General features: G+C 45.7%; 1 protein-coding gene across 2 annotated transcripts in view; it reads left to right on the plus strand.

Moving 5' to 3' along the window:
• The window catches only part of LOC144151789 (cytochrome P450 4V2-like), a 64,188-nt gene that overhangs the window by 22,572 nt on the left and 23,209 nt on the right, over positions 1 to 18,407 (plus strand). For both annotated transcript variants that reach the window (XM_077682927.1, XM_077682933.1), the window contains exons 5-8: positions 13,502 to 13,571; positions 13,652 to 13,778; positions 17,379 to 17,549; positions 17,679 to 17,852. In XM_077682927.1, coding sequence (XP_077539053.1) covers positions 13,502 to 13,571; positions 13,652 to 13,778; positions 17,379 to 17,549; positions 17,679 to 17,852 — 542 coding nt within the window. The remainder of the gene's footprint in view (positions 1 to 13,501; positions 13,572 to 13,651; positions 13,779 to 17,378; positions 17,550 to 17,678; positions 17,853 to 18,407) is intronic.

An 18,407-nucleotide genomic window follows, 5' to 3' on the forward strand; every position in this document is an offset into this window, starting at 1 on the left:
GGGAGCCGGAACGTCTCTTTTTTGGATTTTAAACATTCTTGGTCAGTGCCAGTTTTTATTGTCATGGGTTTTCCTGACCAGACGGGTTTCCGTCCAACCCTCGATTTCACCAACAGTATAACACATATTGCGGAATCCGTAAAAATCCCTAACTTGATCCCAAAGGAAGAATTCGCCCTATTAGGTGTTGTTTGGGACAAACCCTGAAAATTACTTTGAAGACATTCGTATGCGCTAGGTATACTAGCAAAAGCCAGTCTGATATCCGCACCGGCCTGCAAGATATTCAAGAATTATACAAAGAAACACTTTAGCCTATTTCACACTCATGACATCTATCGATATGTTGGTCACTTCCTGTGCATGGTGCTCACGAGACTTGTAAAATGTTTTCGACTGTTCGGGGAAACGTGACAGCACTAGCGGGGTGCATTAAACGTCATATATCGCTCATCTGCCTGATATTTCATACTGCTGACCTGCAGCGTCGCAATTAGTAAAACGCGTAAACAATAATTCGCATTATTTCCGCTGTGGCAACGGCCTACCTAAGATCAACACGTAGAGCAGGAGCTACAGCGCCGCTAAGGGCATCCCTAGGTTTGTTTCAAAGAAAGGAATTTCAAAGCGCCGAAAGTACCACTGACACAAATTACTGATCTCACGGCCATACTTGAAGGCCATATTACGGGGGAAAACCGAAGCCAGAGTAGCCGAACAGCCGAATTCGCCCCAAATTTATTTTGAACAGATTCGAAAAAAAAAACGTTGAGACACACAGAAGGCTAGTTCATCGCTAAACATGAGCTTCGTAGCCTTTATTGTTGCTAATGTACTCGAATAGAAAAAAAAATGCCAGCATCTCCACTCCGTGGATGATGGCGAGGGTGCGCAGTTCGGGGACTCGAAATGACATCCAAGTGCATCCGATTTGGGCCCCGACCATCATTCGATTTGAGCCGTGAGTTGCACCTTGATTATTCCCTAATGAAACTGCAACTGACGGCTCAAATCGAATTTCGCTTGATTTTCGCTTGATGGTGGTGTGCGCACGGATGGACGCAGACGGACATTGGGAGGTCCTAAGGTATTCTGCACTGTTACAGGCGAGGTAGTAAGCCGTTTGACTCTCTGGTTCTAACTCACGGCCGTAGCCCAATGTGTAAGACGACTGACACTAACTCTGTCTGGTCTACCAGACACAGGCTCGAATCCTGCCGGTGCCTGAGTGATTTTTTGCGGTTGTATGCGCACGGATGGACATTGTGCGGTCCTAAGGTACTCCGCACCTAAAATTGGGGCAGCTTCGCGCTAGTGGCGCGCAGACTGGGCAAACAGCGAAGCTGGCGGCCCCACCTCGATTATTGTTGGTTCAGCTAAGTTTATGCGTGGTTAAGCTTGGAGGCTCGGCCAAGTTTTCTGCGTGGTTATGCTTCGAGACTCGGTGTAGTTATCGCGTGGTGTCGTCGTTAGTCGCACAAAGAGCAATGAGCACTCAGTCATTATAGCTCCAAGAGCAGCGGAGGGCGCAACGGGACGGGCGTAAGCTCAAAATTTTTGAACTCATGCGGTGGCCAACCGTTCGGCTTGTGTGGTCTTGCTTGTGGGTCGCTAATTAAGAAGTTGGTTAACGTAATCGTTTCTCTGCCTTTTGGATTCTCTCATTTTGCCATTACTGAATTCTCTCTACACCGTCAAAACTGCACCACTCGTCGCAACAAGGGATTGAGCGAGCCACCCCGCGACGCGTTTCCAAAGCCATTCTTGCACCTGTTTTGTCGCGCCTCCGACAGGTGGGGACACAAGTTCCGCCCAAGTGTGGCAAGGCAAAGTTCCGCCAAAACTGCAGTGCCGGCGCGAGCGATGACTTCATCGCTCGGTGAGGTTTTCTTGCGCATGTTCGCCGGCCTACCCACTACCTTATTCAGCGTCGCTGTAAAAATGTGCAATTACTACTCAATCCTGTCAACAGTTGCCAACAAACTCTGTGCACATGGGAAAAGTGGCCCCACTTATTTTACTTTTTTGTGTAGGGGCATAACTCCTAGCAGAAGTACGCATGGATATGGGTGCTCGTTCTGATTTAAGCCCATCTAGTTCAACCCGCCGTGTACAATTAGCCCAAATCTAAGCTTTGCTCGTAATAGTTGTATAATACGGAGGGAAAATATGTGCATGAGTCAGTAGATCTTCCGAAGGAGTTAGTGTACCGTTATAACAGAGGGTTATGTCAGAGAGGAAAAATGGCCCTAGTAACATACGCGGTGTGTGGTCGGTGCTCCTGCGCATGCGCATAACCAATTCCGTTGCCTCTGCGCACAGGAAAGTACCGCAGGTCACTTACCGGGTACTGTACCGGAGCGCTTCTCCGCTCTGCTATAACTCCTTACAATCTCCTCTAGCCGAAACGGAACGGAACAACAGGTCAATTTTTACAGCGTGAACCTGAGCCCAAATTTGAGGTGTATGTTCTCCGATTTTACAACGTGGCATAGGTGCATGGCGGCGAAGCACGCCCATAGAATTATTTACTGGGATGGCATAGGCCATCTCTAAAGAGCTCTTCAAGGTTTCAGGCTCGAAACCAATGTTTTGGTGAAAGGGCTGATTCTTAAATACGCTTCCAGCATCACAACAGATGACATGACGTCATACCGAAGGTGTTTGGGACGTCACAACACAACGTGAAATTACTTTCGGTGATCTTGTCTGCAAAGACGCCAGGGCAATGCAGGAGTGGTGCACGCTATGGAGAAATCGTTGAGTCTTGTGGTCAAATAGAGACTAACGAGTAGAGAATGCTAAAAATGCTGCGCCATAGGACCATAACAAGAAAATAAACATACGAGAAGACAGATATATGAGGCAGTAGGGATTACAGAGCCGTACTTCTTTCGGCTCTCCTATGAAGTCGCTATTACGAATTATGTGCTGCGCCGACTCAGCCGTTCTGAAGACGGTGTGCTGGACAGGGGAACTAAATAGGGGCTGTAGGGAGGCGGAACGGGATTGGTACCAGATGGGAACGATCATTGGGAAAATTTTCAAGCAACATGCAGTTTAAGCTGCAATCTTTTTGACACCGTGGGCTGCACCGAATATTGGTATCAATTTAGTCCATTACCAAGCGCATTAACGCACATTGCAGCCATGCCATCAGATAATTGCAGCGTTACTGCCAAGTAAGAAGTCTGGCTGCCCTTTCTCGGTTTTGGTTGAGGTAGGAGTAAAACCCTGAATGCAGAGGTTTATTACCGTGAGCTGTAAGATACGGTGTTCCAACATCTGCCCTGTTCAACCAGAAGTAGGACTCACGGTTGATGTATGACGGCCTGGTTGCGTTATGCCACAGACGCAGGCCGCGCTCGGGATAAGTTGAGTTTCATGTCCGTCACGGACGTACGGAGATGAATGTCAGTTAGGGACTCGTGGGAAGACAAAGGTTAGACATTAGCGATGAACGAATAGGCAGGTATGAACGAAGTCCCGTCGGTTATAAAAGCAAGGGTGAGGACACGTGAGTCCGGGGCCTGTGAAACGTTGCATGTGGATTCTAGACAGGTGGGCAGGGGCATGTAGGTTACACGGGTGTAGACGGGCGTGTACGATAAGTGGCATCCACGTGGAGCCGGATTCCCGGTGGCAAGTACATGCACGACTTCAGGAGGCCGCATGGCGTCACGTACATTTCTCCCGCTCTCAGACAACTTGGAGATCGCCATTGTGGAGGACGAATTTTGATGGTGTCCACACAAAGATAAACTGAATGGCGGCTTCACAAATGGCAGGGGAGAGGCAGAAAGAAGTCACGATGGCGGTGAGGAGAAAGTGATTCATCTTCATATGCTTCTTCCGGGCCGTTGTGTTCTTCGTGCTCTATTTTTTTAACAATGCAAGGAAACACGTTCACACATGTTTATTTATTTGCACGTGGCGTCCAGAAGCAGGTGAGAAACAAAAAGTTTTTCCAAACTGCTAAGCAATGGTGTTTGGACGTGTAACCTTTTCCACTCGCAGCTCTATCGCCTCCTGAGTGTTGCCTGTACGTGTGAGCAATATAAGCTACTCCAATTCAATACAATTCCATCCCACCAAATTACGTGGTATTCATTAAGCATGCGGTCGGTTCTTGCAACTGCGACGCACACACACCTCCAGCAACGGCGGTGTCCAACAGCGCCACGCCCATGTCATCGGAGTGATTACGCACTCATTCCCCGGCGTTCAGTGCGTGCTAGCAGCCCCGGCGTCCACAACAATGGTAACGCGGAGGCGTCACCTCCAAAGTTTCGCGTTTTAAAACTCTGTTTACGTGGTACAGTAGATAGCGTGCTCGCTTGAAGATCAAAGCGGTCCAAGGTTCGAAACAGGCCAGGGGAAAGAGGGTGGTGTGTTTTTTCTTCGGAGTTCCAGGTCGTCTATATAAGGAGTGTGCCGAAGTTATAAAAGGAGTCAGAGGACGCATCATCATTTATTCAAAAATTCATTATTGCGTCATGAATTAGGGCTCCACACGGGTACCTCCTCGTGCTCGTTCATAGATAGCACCAGTTGGTAATGATATTTTTTGTGAAGGAACGGACATTGAGCTATTGAACCAACCAACCAACCATGAATTCCCACACGAGTAGACATGATTTTTACGTTACATTTTGGGCAAACAGGTCTAGCTCACCGCATAGCTACCGGGACCATATCGATCCATGGAAGTGAAAGCTGCTAGTGGAGCTCAATTTTGCCTTCAATCACGTGTAACAAATACAAAAGAAAAACTGCTTACGCAAGCATCACCTCACCACGTTCGTTATTACAACAAATGAGTTCATACTTAGAGCGCGGAAAAGTTTAAAAATCACACCACAAACACTCTTTTCGAGGCAGTGGAAGTTCCGCACCCGCTTCGCGCTGCGCTGGTGGTTTCCGTGGTCAATTAGAATGAATGAGGCGGGGAGCTCGCTACTGAAAGCTTCAAGTGAGCGCTGCTATAGACATACAGACACGGCGCCGACTTTCGATCAACAGCCTGCCAGAAACATTAACGCCCGCGCGCGCCGGGAGGCAGCAGCTGCGGTTCGTCGCACGATTAATAACACATTCGGCGTGCGGGGTAATCAAAATTGTTCGTGCCGCTTCACGCCGAGCACTTCACTTATATAAACATGCTGCACTTATTCCGAGCTCAGGTAACACTACATATAACGAACAAGTTGTTGTCGTAACATGTAGTCGTTGGGAAGTTTTCTTAACACATACAAGTGCATAACAAAAATGCGATACTACTACTTCGTTTCAATGACATTTTGGATAGTCCTTTACTGAAATTTGAAGTTCCCTCAAAAATGGAATACATAAATACTCAAGTAAAAATATTTTGGCCTCCATATTCACCAGTTTCCCAATGTATTGAGACCATGGTCCAGGTTCGATGCAACAAAACTTCAGGAAAGCAAACTGCGCTGAAAGGGAGAAGCGGAGATTTGGAACATAAATCAATTTTTTTTTCGCACCAGTAAAGTACGCTCAGCAGACACAGCTGTCACAGCCTCCCTGACTGAAATAAAAGTATTGTCTAGGGCAGATTTTCCGCACATTTAATGTTCGGCAGTCCCCAGTACTTGTTTTAAAGAAAACAAGAAATGCGTACTTGGAAGGCTCAATGCATAATTTGGTTTGAAAAATGTGACCTACGCTGTGTATTCACGCAATGTCAGTCATTGTGCTTGCATTGCGTGGTGGCAGAATGCAACCGAATTCGTCGCATCAGATTGTGTGTTTGGCCTGCAGTTGACCTACTTTGTCGTTAGGTCTCGGCGATTGGTCGGTCAAGCGTGTAGTGCTAAATCGTGCCCTCGGTGTTCTGCATAGTGTAGGAGCAACGATTCGAAATTCTCTGCGTTGTACACAGTATTTATAACCAGTATAAAAGCCACTCACTCAATGCTGCTGACGAGGTAATCTACTTGGGATATTTATGCGTCGCGGAAATTTACCTAGCACTAGGGCCATGCCGGCCGTGAAGGTAACAGACTTTAAGTATTAGGGCTCCTAGTGGACTTAATTCTGCCCTTTTAAAAGCCTCCTCGCTAGGCTTTGCCGGAACGCTGTCCATTGAGTAATCAGTTACCACAGGGGAAAATACATCAGTTACGGGAAAAAAAGAACGTTATTCTATCCAATAAATCTAAAAAGAACTGTGATAATTAGGGTCCTACAGCGCGATGCATTCCCCTACCCGCGAGCACTGCAGAAGCTGCAGTAATCGCCAGTACACTGGCATTTTCTCGCCACTGGAAATTCTATTTTTATTATGCTTTGCTTTTGTTGGGATTTTTTAAACAATTTTACGTTTAAAACTGAAAGGAAGCCGGCCAATAGCCTCGATATTGCTTTAGTGACATAACATCACCAAACAAAATTCCCACACTTCGAAGAATACCAGTTACAGAAGGAAAGTATTTTGAGTGAACCATTTGAGTGTCGCAGATCAGTGATATTAGGCACGGTTGCTTCGTGGTCAAGCGTACTCACCGCGTACTAAGAACGTTTAAGGTGTATTAAAAAGTTTAAAAGTGTTCGAAGGACCTTTAAGCAATGAATTAGGTATTTTTTGCGTGATGTCGTTGGCTCATCACAATTTTTCGAAGCAGTGCCACGCCGGACCACGTCACGTTACTCGTCAGTTTTCTCCCTTGGAAAATAAATAAATAAATAAATAAATAAATAAATAAATAAATAAATAAATAAATAAATAAATAAATAAATAAATAAATAAATAAATAAATAAATAAATAAATAAATAAATAAATAAATAAATAAGCAGACTTTCGTGATTAAAATGCCCGTGGGTGCAGCTTACACAACACGCTTTAATAACCACTGAGGGTGGTCAATAGGGCAAAGTAGTCCAATGATGTTGCCTAGGATATCATCTAGCCCTAGAAACTTCGTCTGCGATGTGACAGTTCGCAATCCTAGCATGACGTTTTGTGTTCCACGATGTCACAGCGTGCATCCCATCTTTGAGCCTAATAGTATGCCTCGCTTGGTTATTCGTGAACTCTTCTCAATTAGACGCGGTGTTTTGGCCATTCTTGTCCATTGCTGCAAAGGAAACGTGGGGAAACTTTTATTACCTGCACTCTCAGAAAAGTCTGTGGCTCAGCTTCCTTACAATAAACTCGATTAACCAATCTATGCCGCCAACACTAACATTTCGTAAAGGAGGATGCCGAGCATACGATTTCACTCGAACGGTTAGGTATGCCCAGTGGCATCAAGCAATGCAAGCATGGCGTTCTGGGCAAGCCACGCCGCAGGTCATTTTTTTTAGTGTAATGGGCACATTGCTGCAATGGGCACGTTGCTGTCATTCGCAAATTTTGCGCTGTAGGTACCTTGGATTGCTCCTTGATTGCGTTGCGGTGAAGCTGAAACAGGGTGAGCCTAGGTACCTTGGATTGCTCCTTGATTGCATTTGGGTGGTCCCGGGAGGCTAGATTTAAAAGGGGCATTCGATGTCAGCCACACAGCCATACTGAAACAACTAAACGGCCTAAACTGCGGGCAACGTACCTACACCTACGTTCGAGACTTCCTCGAAGGCCGAAAAGCTATTCTCAAGGTGGGTGACCTGAAATCAGATCCCGTTTCCCTCGGCAACAAGGGCACACCCCAGGGTGCCGTTCTGTCCCCCTTGCTATTTAACATAGCCCTGATTGGTCTCCCTCCGCTCCTGGCTGCCGTACCAGGCATACGCCATGGATTATATGCGGATGATATTACCATATGGACCATTAATGGATCAGTAGGGGACATGGAGAACAATCTACAGCAGGCGGCTGACATAGTCATTCAATATGCACGGCAGTGTGGCCTAGAATGCTCGCCGCAGAAATCGGAGCTGCTGATCGTCTCAGCAAGGAAGAAACTCTCTCCTGGGTCGCCAACCATCTCCCTGCACATGGACGGCCATGTAATTGTTCTGACTCCACAGGTCAGAATTTTAGGCATGCTTTTCCAAGCGGATCGCTCGAACACCCAACTGCTCAATAGACTTAAGAACACCACAGAGCAAGTATCGCACATGATCCGCAGGATTAGTACCAAGACGAGGGGTATGCGAGAGGAGGATATACTCAGGCTGGTTCAAGCTTTCGTCGTGTCTAGGGTCACTTACTCCCTCCCCTACGCCATACTCTCCAAGACCGAAAAGGACAAGGTGGAAGCTCTGATACGCAAGGCGTACAAACTAGCATTAGGACTGCCTGTTACCACCTCAACGCAGAAACTTTGGCGGTTGGGAGTCCACAATACCTTAGATGAATTATTGGAAGCCCAGAATTTGAGCCAACTCTTACGCCTGAGCTCTACCCCTACCGGTAGAGCCATTCTATCTCAACTACACCTGCGCTCTCCTCTGCAACACCCGCAGGCGGATTCGCCTCAGCTTCCCGATGAGGTTCGCAAGTTCATTGATGTGGCCCCACTACCACGCAACATGCATCCGACACATCACGAGGCTCGTAGGGAAGCCAGAGCGAAAGCTATTCTTAATCAATACGGCCGAAACTCTGCCACAGTCTATACAGACGCCGCTTCATATCCCGGGCGAAGAGCTATGACCGCTGTGGTTTCTACTACCGAAAACCTCGTTACATGCGTATCAATTCCCACCATCCACTCTCTGCAGGCGGAGGAAGCGGCCATCTCCCTAGCGATTGCACAAACTTCGGCAGAAATAATCATCACAGACAGCCAACAAGCCTGTAGAACCTTCTCCAGCGGTTTCATATCCCGACCTGCCCGAAAAATTCTACTCGAGCATCCTCCTCGACATCCCGTACGGATTATTTGGGCTCCAGCCCACTCCGCCGTGTCTGGCAACGAAGCTGCCCATCAGCATGCCCGAGAGTTGACCCACCGGGCAAGCCAGGAGTTCGGCGAGCAGTGGCAGGTCTCCCCTCTGTTGTCGTTCCACGAAGTCACTCAGCATTACCGTCTGGAACGAATGCTATATCCTCCTGCGCACAAAAGCCTCACCAAAGAACAAGAGCGCCACCTCCGAGGCATTCAGACAAACACATTTCCCCACCCCACTAGAGCCCACATTCTGGCCCCCACCCTGTACTCCTCGCAATGCCGCTTCTGCGAGGCTCCGGGCACCCTCTACCATATCATTTGGGGCTGTGATAAGAACCCCCACCTACCCCCCCTGCCTTTCCCCTCCCCTGAGCACTGGGAGAGAGCACTGTCCAGCTCGGACCCTGACGACCAGCTTTGGCTGGTGCAGCGAGCTCAAGAAGCCGGACGGACTCAAGGGGTCCTGGAATGAGGACTCTTCCCCAGGGCTGACAGCTTCAGATACACGTTTATTCCTCCTCCTCCTCCTTGATTGCATTGCGGTGAAGCTGAAACAGGGTGAGCCTTAGAGTGTAAATGCAAGTTTATTTTGATCAATGGCAGTGCAAACAAATTCCAAAGCTTGACTTATCCAAAGGCTGAATGTAACTTTGCGTACTAGAGCACTGGCTTCTAGAGAGGAGGAAACCAACTGTCGTGAAGGCACAGCGGGGTTCCTTTTTTGTTGTTCTGAAAGAGAACAAAAAGCAATCACTTGTGCACGAGGCCCTAAGATTCTTAAAGATCCTTAAACTGCCGAGACCTGCCCACAACCATGTGCGCGCGAATGCGGTGAATTTTTTTTTTTTTTTTTTTAGTGAGGTCGCCTTTCAAACTGTCAGATGCCCTTGGCTTTCCGCTGACCAGGGCTGACCAGGTCAAATTCCCGATTGGTAGCTGTACCACGGGTAGTTTCCTTTTAAGTGAGATTTCGTACCTTTATATTAGAGTTTCTGCTGAAGAATCAGCAACAGAGGAATACTTACAGAATACCTGAAGAGGTGGCGCAACTTGTCTAGTACACACCGGGGGCGCTGGCTACGGGCACTGATAAAGCGGCAAAGTCGCCGCCAAGCCTCCGAGAGTGAGCTTGTAAGAAGGCAAACACTAACCCTGCAGGCGGCGCATTGCATTTGTGTGACAACCAGCTTCGGTTTGGCCAGTGGCAGCGCGGCGCAATTGCCGTTATACCCGCAATACAAGCGCTTGGAGCGACGCTTTAAAACGACACATTTGACCTGTTTTATTTTATTTAATACACATCAAGGTATTTTAGACATACCCGAAGAAAGCACGAGGCCTTCTTGTAGCGCGAAGAGTACAGCGAATAAACACATGGGGGGGGGGGGGGGGGGGGCTTTTCACAGAGTACAACCATCGCCTCCTGTATTTTTTAAATGCCAAACGCATCGCCCGCTTCACATTGGGAGTTAGCGGGACGCCCGTTTCGCCCACACGTTGGGAGGTGGGGCCCCGAGCTTAATCGGAATCACCCGACCGTAACTGAATTCCAGAGCGGCTTGTGTCTGGTTGCCAAGGCAACCGATGTTCCAGATTGCCGAAGTAGCGGCGCTCTGGCCTGCGATAGAAAAATCAACGCCGCGACGGGGCATATCTCGCCAACGTTGCCGCTTTCCACCACGCGCCACCCCGATATTAACCAGTCACGTGACTAGAGAGGTTGGAAGGCTGTCAATTGCGATATAGTGTCCGGAGTAGAAGGAAAGGGCTTCGTTGGCTGCTCGGGGCTGATGCGTTTGGCATTGAAAAAATACAGAAGGCGGTGGTGCAGCAAGCAAATGTACAAAAAGGGTTTTGATGTATAGACTTAACATTTATATAGATGTCAACTATAATAAAATTTTACATGTTAACTAACCGAACTAACACACAAAATGCGAGTTAAGCAATGCACTAAAGAGACAAACAAAAATCACACTCATTAGAACAAAAAATACCAAGGGCTCTTATATGTCATCCTGTACATTTGCGTGAAACAGCCTTTGAAGACTCTACAAGGGCAGACAAATTCCCCTCCCTGGTACATGAAAGAAGACGAGATTTACGTGGTCTAGACCACCATGTAGATTAACGGCACTCAATGAACTCCCATGAAGTCTCATGTAGAAACAACCAACAAATAGTAATCTCTCTTTCAAAACAGCGGCCTTCAAAAAATGACATGAAAAGCCCCTTCAGAGACTGGCGTATACTCCTACCGATGTACCAATCATAGAAAAAGCGCCAAAGTATTTTGGCATCCCTTAAAAAAGCACTCCACTATTTCCAGAGGCACTGTTCTGTACAGCACAGGCAAACTAATTTTCAACGAAACAACAATGAAAAATTCTGGACACGCAAAGTCTTTTGTATTCACGTCAGCAGTCTCCGTAAGTTAAAAGAATATCCGGTAGTCACCTCTGTGTGCATACTGCGGCATACTGCATCTGTATGCAAACGAAGAGGGCCGATTACATTAACCGGAAAAATAGGAACACTGTTCAACTTGTCCTGACACCTTACTGCTTGTTTTTTTTTTCTGAAAAAGGACGCCACCCTTCTTTCCTGTGCGTTCGAGAGAAGCACGCTTCACGCTCACCAATTTGAGACGTCAAACCGCTTGCTTCAGCAAGTAGCATTCACCTGGAGTTCTTTTTTATGATGAGTCTTGATATTGCCAGAATGTCATCAGAATGAGAGGCAATTTTCAGTAATTCACGCAATCAAAAAGGTCATTTAAAAATGGCAAAATTAACAACAGGCCAATATTACTTCTTTGTTGGGCTCCCGCTAAAGAAACAGATACCCGAAAGGGACGCCGATACCAGCGCTACATTAGTACGATTAAAGAGATCACTTTGTATCAACTTTGCATACTGTTGTCGTGCACTGCAAAACCACATCATTGGATCAGTCTCACCACGATGCACGTGACCTGACCGAGTACTCACGGCGCCCAGGGAAGCAAATGTGACTGGATTAAAAAAAATAGTCTATGCTCTGACATCCCGCACTGCAAATTGCAATTTTTATTGCGTAATATCCCAGCGGCAGTCATGTTTTTTTTAGATCAAATCTTATGGTTGACTTTGCCGTTTGCCTATTTTTATCCTTTAATTTTTATGTTTGGTCATTCGCGCGCGTTTTGGTGAGGGAGACCGCGGGTACGTGTTCGGAGAGGGTCCTCAAAAGAACCATCATTTTCAGAGACTAGCATGGTTCACTTTATCGACGCTTGGGTCATATGAAAATAAATAGTACCAACATGGCCACCATTTTTTGGCACAGGCCCCCCTTAAGCGAAGTACATAGGTCAGCCGCAGCCTATCGTCCCTTCAGAAAACCCTGCTGATTAGCGGTCACCCTCTTAGTGGACAATTAGGGCACACGTCATGTAAAACCTCATTTACAATTTAAAGAAACGAAGGGATTGAAAGAACAGGTCGCTAGCTATTTGCAGGTGACAAAACCGTAAGTTTAAACACGGCATTTTCAGAGCTCCAACCAGCAGGATTTTCCCCAGTTTTAATCCCGTGAATTATTATACTGGTGATAAGTGAAGGTGAAACATCAACGGATAACTTCAAGACCAAGCATAGCGTGTTGCCTGGGTGCTAGACTTTACCTTCTATTTCGCGAATCGCTGCATAAAATTTTCGATCCAGTAACAGTAGCGGCAGTTGGGAAGACGCAACAAGGCCCCTCATACATAGAATCATCACTGGTTCCCGGTAAAAGAAGGGGACAAATCCGCTACAAGGATTTCAAACTCTCTCGGGCTTAGTTACATTGCAAAGTCACTTCGTAGTTAAGAGTACTATGCAGATTTTAGTATCACAGGGGCACCTACGGACACAGAGCACCAAGAAGAAAAATTCCGAGTTGTTGCTGTAATTATTTTTTACATATCAGCAAAATTGGGCCGGGCGACCTTTTAGACAAGACTCAATATTTCCTCCTATGTGCGCTTACATGTGAGGCGCGCCATAAATTGCGGTTTGAACTTAACTGTAGGGCAGAATCAAGAGCACTTCCAAGCAAAGATAAATGCCAATAAATTGCCGAGTAAATTTTGCCATTTTTTTTTGCACCACACTCTCCGATACTGCCTTGAGCCAGCCTCACCGTAATGCACCCTAATAGCTTCGAAAATGATAGATCAACGAATAACGACAGTCGGCATTCCGCTGGATTCTAAAAGATGATCTGTGCAGTAAATTTGAGGTGGCACAAAATGTAACAAAACAAAATCGCACAAGCGCATTATTCGAGTCATATCGTTGGCTGGACTTCGCTTTTCGCCTACTTCACTGTTTTGAAAGCAATTAATGACCCTTCAGGCGTGTTGGGACAACGCAGAACCACCACTGTGGTGATATCGGGAGGTGGGACCATCGCCAGCGTCGCATCTACGATTGAGGACATGCAACCTGCATCCACGAAGCTTGCATGCGAAATACTTGTGCAATGTGGATAGCGGGAAGATTCGGCTGATAAAGTGGAATGCGCGCCACTCTGACTTGTAAGGATCTGGCAGATCCCTATAAGACAACAGTGCCCAAAGTTTCGACTGCGTGTAACTACGTTTATTTCTTCCTTTTAGAATCAGCCATGGGTATACAGTTGGGGTCGCAAGGCACGACTCGGCATGGATACGTGAAGAACTTGCATACGTAAGTATGGTCAGATAGAAATAAAATAACCTTGACGATTAGGGTCTCGTTCAAATCGACGCCGTTGCACGATTTCGCAGGTTGTTGAACATTGGAATGGAAAGACTAAGTAAGCCGTGGTTGTGGTGGAACCCCACATACAACCTCTCAAGCCAGAAAAGAGCATTTGCTAGAGCTGCCAAGGATCTCAACAGTTTTGTCATGAAGGTGAGTTTTCAGGACTTTGGAATTTAAGGTTGGCAGAGAGTGGTGAAATGAAATGACTAAGCACTTATCGGTGCTAATACTAACAAACGCATTTTCAAAAATGATGCCAGAGGAAAATCAAAACTAAGACAGAACCTTAACAGCACCATGACAATTCCCGGTTAGCTTGCTCCTTCAACACCCATTATATGTTTGGAATGAAGAAATTACCAAGCTAAAAAAATTCCGTGGGCGTTGTGGCTCAAGCTATTCCCAGCGAAACCAGATGCCGCAAACTTCTGAGCAGAATCGGCGGGATGCATTTTTAACGAAGTAAGACACACACACGTTTGCTGGAGTTTCTATGAGCTATACTTAGCCTAATCGAGATGAGAAACTTCAATATGCCTTCGTTAAGGGCCTGGTACTCTCAGGTGTAAAACTCAGTAGCTCGTCCTGGCAGACGGTCTTCTTTCTTGGGCTACATAAATGCGAAGTATTTTGGTCTGTCTGCCTGTCTGTGTGGCTGAACTTAAGTATGTATGTATGTATGTATGTATGTATGTATGTATGTATGTATGTATGTATGTATGTATGTATGTATGTATGTATGTATGTATGTATGTATGTATGTATGTATGTATGTATGTATGTATGTATGTATGTATGTATGTATGTATGCATGTATGTATGTATGTATGTATGTATGTATTTATGTATGTATGTATGTATGTATGTAAGTATGCATGTATGTATGTATGCGTGCATGCATGTCTTTTTATTCAACCCTCAGGCCAGAAAAAAACAGTTGCTTGATGCTTAAACTCCAAGTATATATATGTCAGACTGTTCCAAACAAGTAAAAATAATGGCACGGCTCATCTATGTCTCTATTCTTCAGCCCAAAGTAAACACCAGAAATATTTTAAAAAATACTGTAGACTCCGGTTAAGACGAACTCGGTTAAGACGAATTGCATGGTTAAGACGAACAACACTTTGCTGTCTTGTAACATCACAATGCAAAAAAAACTCCGTTTAAGAACAATTTCTTATAATAAGAAAAACATTTCACAGTTCCTTCGAGTTCCTCTTACGGGAGTCAACTGTATGTAAGAACATAACTGACAGTACGGCGGTATATTAATTAAGAATTCACATTGGAGTTCATTGATGTTTACGATACCAAATGAAAACAAACATTGCGTCAATTGGTGGTGAAGACTGGCGAGCTAAAAGCAAGCACTGAAGCGAAAGCGCTGGATCTCGAGCTCGAGTTGTTTCGAGAAAAACAGAAAGAAAAGGTCAGAACAGATTAGCGACAGCAGTGCGAATGTGGGGAAATAGAATTCAGCAAGATTTCATTTCACTTATCACGGGAGGAGCAGCAGCGGAGGAGACTGTGAGGAATGGCCGAGAAGGAAAAGGGTATCGCCTGTCGACGGCATTTGCAGCGAAGCAAGCAGACACGCCATATCATTTTTTGTTTGGTGGGGGGTTATGAAGTACATTGTGGTCATAGCCAGCTCTCAGATGCTGCGTTAGGTACTAAGAGGCGGGAACTACTTCCAGCCAATATCACCAGCAAATGAAGTTATAAAAGCAAAAACTATAATTTAAGATGTTGCCCTTCCTTTTCCGACGGCTTGCTTCTTAATTATTGTGACACATTGTTTTGTACGGCAGTTAAATATCATTTTTCTTGCCTTTTTGAAGGCTCTGCTGTTCCCTGCGAACAATGTGACCATATTTTGTAGAGTTAGAGCCTACTTTAAGAAAATCAGCCTAAGCTTCGTGTTGCAAAGCCGTTATTCCCACATTCTGAGTTGCACTGTGAAGAATGGCCATCTACGGAGGGAGGGAGAAAATGCCTCTAACTTTTGGGTTGTCGACAGTATCCTGGAACAAATTATATGACAGTTACACACTAAGAGGATTCTATCATAGCGCCGAGCTTCATTTACTTATCCTAATTAGTTAGTTCACAGTGAAGTTGTAAACGTTACAGCATTACTGTCAGCTGTCAATACATTGTCATCTACGGAGGGAGTATGGTTACAGAACACAGCTGTAACTATTTTTCAACACGAAACTGTTTATTCCCGGATACGCAAAGATTTCGCTGACGTCATATCCGTCACGGAAGTACGCCAGTACAACGGAGCAAGCGGAATGTAAAGGGTGCACTCCTGCACACAGGGTCTGCTTGCGGGGAAGCAACTGTTAGTACAAAAGAGTGCGTTATACTTAGGATTGTTCGTTTTCGGGTTTTACATTTTTACACAAAAGTGTTTTATGCCGGGATACACTGAGATTTCACTGACGTCATATCCGTCATGGAAGTGACGCCAATACACCTTTGCAGAAGCGAACCGGCAGCAGGACGTCGCTCGCCAAGCACACCCTCAAGACAGCCGCCTACCCGCAAATCATGCTAAGCTGCAGATTTCGCTGCACATTTTACTTTCGTGTTTTACCGATTCCTATGACAGAGAAATCAAGCACAGTTTTTTTTTTCGAAACAATCTGGAAACAAAAGATATAACAATTAGCCGCGAACACGACTCTAAAATTACGCACCGCAACTTCGCTGATCATCCTTCGTCACAGAGTGGAAGGGCACTGAATTTTTTGTCAAGTGGCAATAAAACATACAACGGGGCCATGCAGACAAAACACAAGTTTGGTTCATTCGAAAGCTTGCCTCGTTATAATCATACTGACGCCGTTGTTAACGTAAACTTCACTCAAATAAGCTATATAATTGGGAAAAAAAGTGAATGTCCATGCGACCCACAACCTCATGCCCCGCATCAGAACTTATGATGTCATACGCACCACCTCTGCGATTGGCTGAGGCTGGCAAAAGCAAACGCGAATTAGGCCGAGCTTATTAGCTTGCCGAACGAGCTATTTGCTCTTAAATTTAGGGAACCTTTTTTTTACAGTAAGAGTGGTGGGATAAACAAGGAAGTTACGAAAGCACACGTAAACATAGACGTACCAATGCGTCCTGCTGTTGGTACTCCGCGCACTGTGCTTGTTTTAGCCGCACAGCTCTGCGGCTCTTTCGGGTTGTCTCAGACGACACTGGCCGATTGGCGTAAGCGACGGCGTCTTACGGGATCATATTTGTCGAGCGAGCACCATGCTTGACAAAACGATTATTTTCTCCCTGAACAAAAACACGCCAAGTACAAATACGGCCAAAAACAAACCAAAGGCAGAAAACGGCCCGCTGAGGTATGGTGGCGCCATCTAGGTTGAGTAATGGTAAACAAGTCTCCACTCCACACCAAGTTCAGCTTGAAGACCTGTTCTTATGATGTCATTGTAGACATCGTTAAAACACATGATTTGGCGGGAAAATAAAAATTTTAACTTAAATTGATTAAGTATACGCAGTTAATAAAGCATCGGTTGCTTCTGGACAAGCACTGGAGGCACTACAGAACACAAATTCCTCCGAATAAAACAAACTTGTATTTTGTCTGGATGGCCCCCTTAATTGCTTAAAACTGATATTAAGAAAATGAATTCCGTCTGGATCTGTTGTCAACGGTTCGTTTGAGAGCCTCTTGCAAAAGTCTGTTCTTATTCTTGTGTAATTTTGTCACCAAAGGTCATCAGAACACGAAAGCAAATCCTGAGTCAAAACGACAAAAGTGATCAACCAGTACACAGCTCTGGATACTCGAAAGCCTTTCTGGATGTACTCCTTAAGCATCACCTCGAGGACGCTACCCTTTCTGAAGAAGACATCATCGAAGAAGTGAACACATTTTTATTCGCCGTAAGTTGAAAAAAGGGACTTTTATCATCTTGAATTTCATAGGCCTTTTTTTTATTTTCCTTTCTAAGCATTACCAATCACACTACCGCCTATGTAAACACTCTAACACAGCTGCGCGAACACTTTCAGGGGCATGAGACGACAGCGGTGGGACTCACATTTCTGCTCTACATCTTAGGACTCCATCCAGACGTGCAGAAGAAGGTTGTTGAAGAAATCGATCTTATTTTCGACGGAGACTTCGAGCGGGACGTTGCAAGAGAAGACGTCTCGTGTATGAAGTACCTGGACTGCGTTATGAAGGTTTGCACCAGTTTGGCTTTGCACGTCCAACTCTCATTTGCTCACGAGCAGGATTCAGCAGAATTAGAAACTCATGGGAGAGCATGTATTACCTACAAAGTACAGGGTAGGCACGTGCACATGTCCTGATCACACCAAGCATTTCCGCCACGCCCCCGAATTTGCATCAAGTCCCTACCATACCACAGATATTCATACGGTTGCTCCAAATTCGTTATTCCGTTGGTATCCTTCGCTGGCGTAGGTACAAAAATGCAAAATATTCTAAAAATGAAAAATTCCAGAATAATAACGAAAACCACGAAGGCACCAGCCACCCCTTAGGATGTAGTGGGTACAAAAGCATTCGGGCCGATTGCCGGGTGTGTCATCTTTTTATTATCATCATGCTTTTTCCTTTGCGTGTGTTTGTATTATTTAATTTTTACCTCTGGTCGCTGTTCATAGTTTATTTGTCCATACACCATTGAGAGTATGTGCTACTCCGCAGGTATGTAACACTTCCTTAGACTAGTATGTTAGGTGTGCACCGCAGATTAAGAATCGCGGAGTAGG

This window comes from Haemaphysalis longicornis, unplaced genomic scaffold (genome assembly GCF_048455015.1).
Source record: "Haemaphysalis longicornis isolate Haplotype H1 unplaced genomic scaffold, Haemaphysalis longicornis Haplotype H1 scaffold_1, whole genome shotgun sequence".
Classification (NCBI taxonomy): domain Eukaryota; kingdom Metazoa; phylum Arthropoda; class Arachnida; order Ixodida; family Ixodidae; genus Haemaphysalis; species Haemaphysalis longicornis.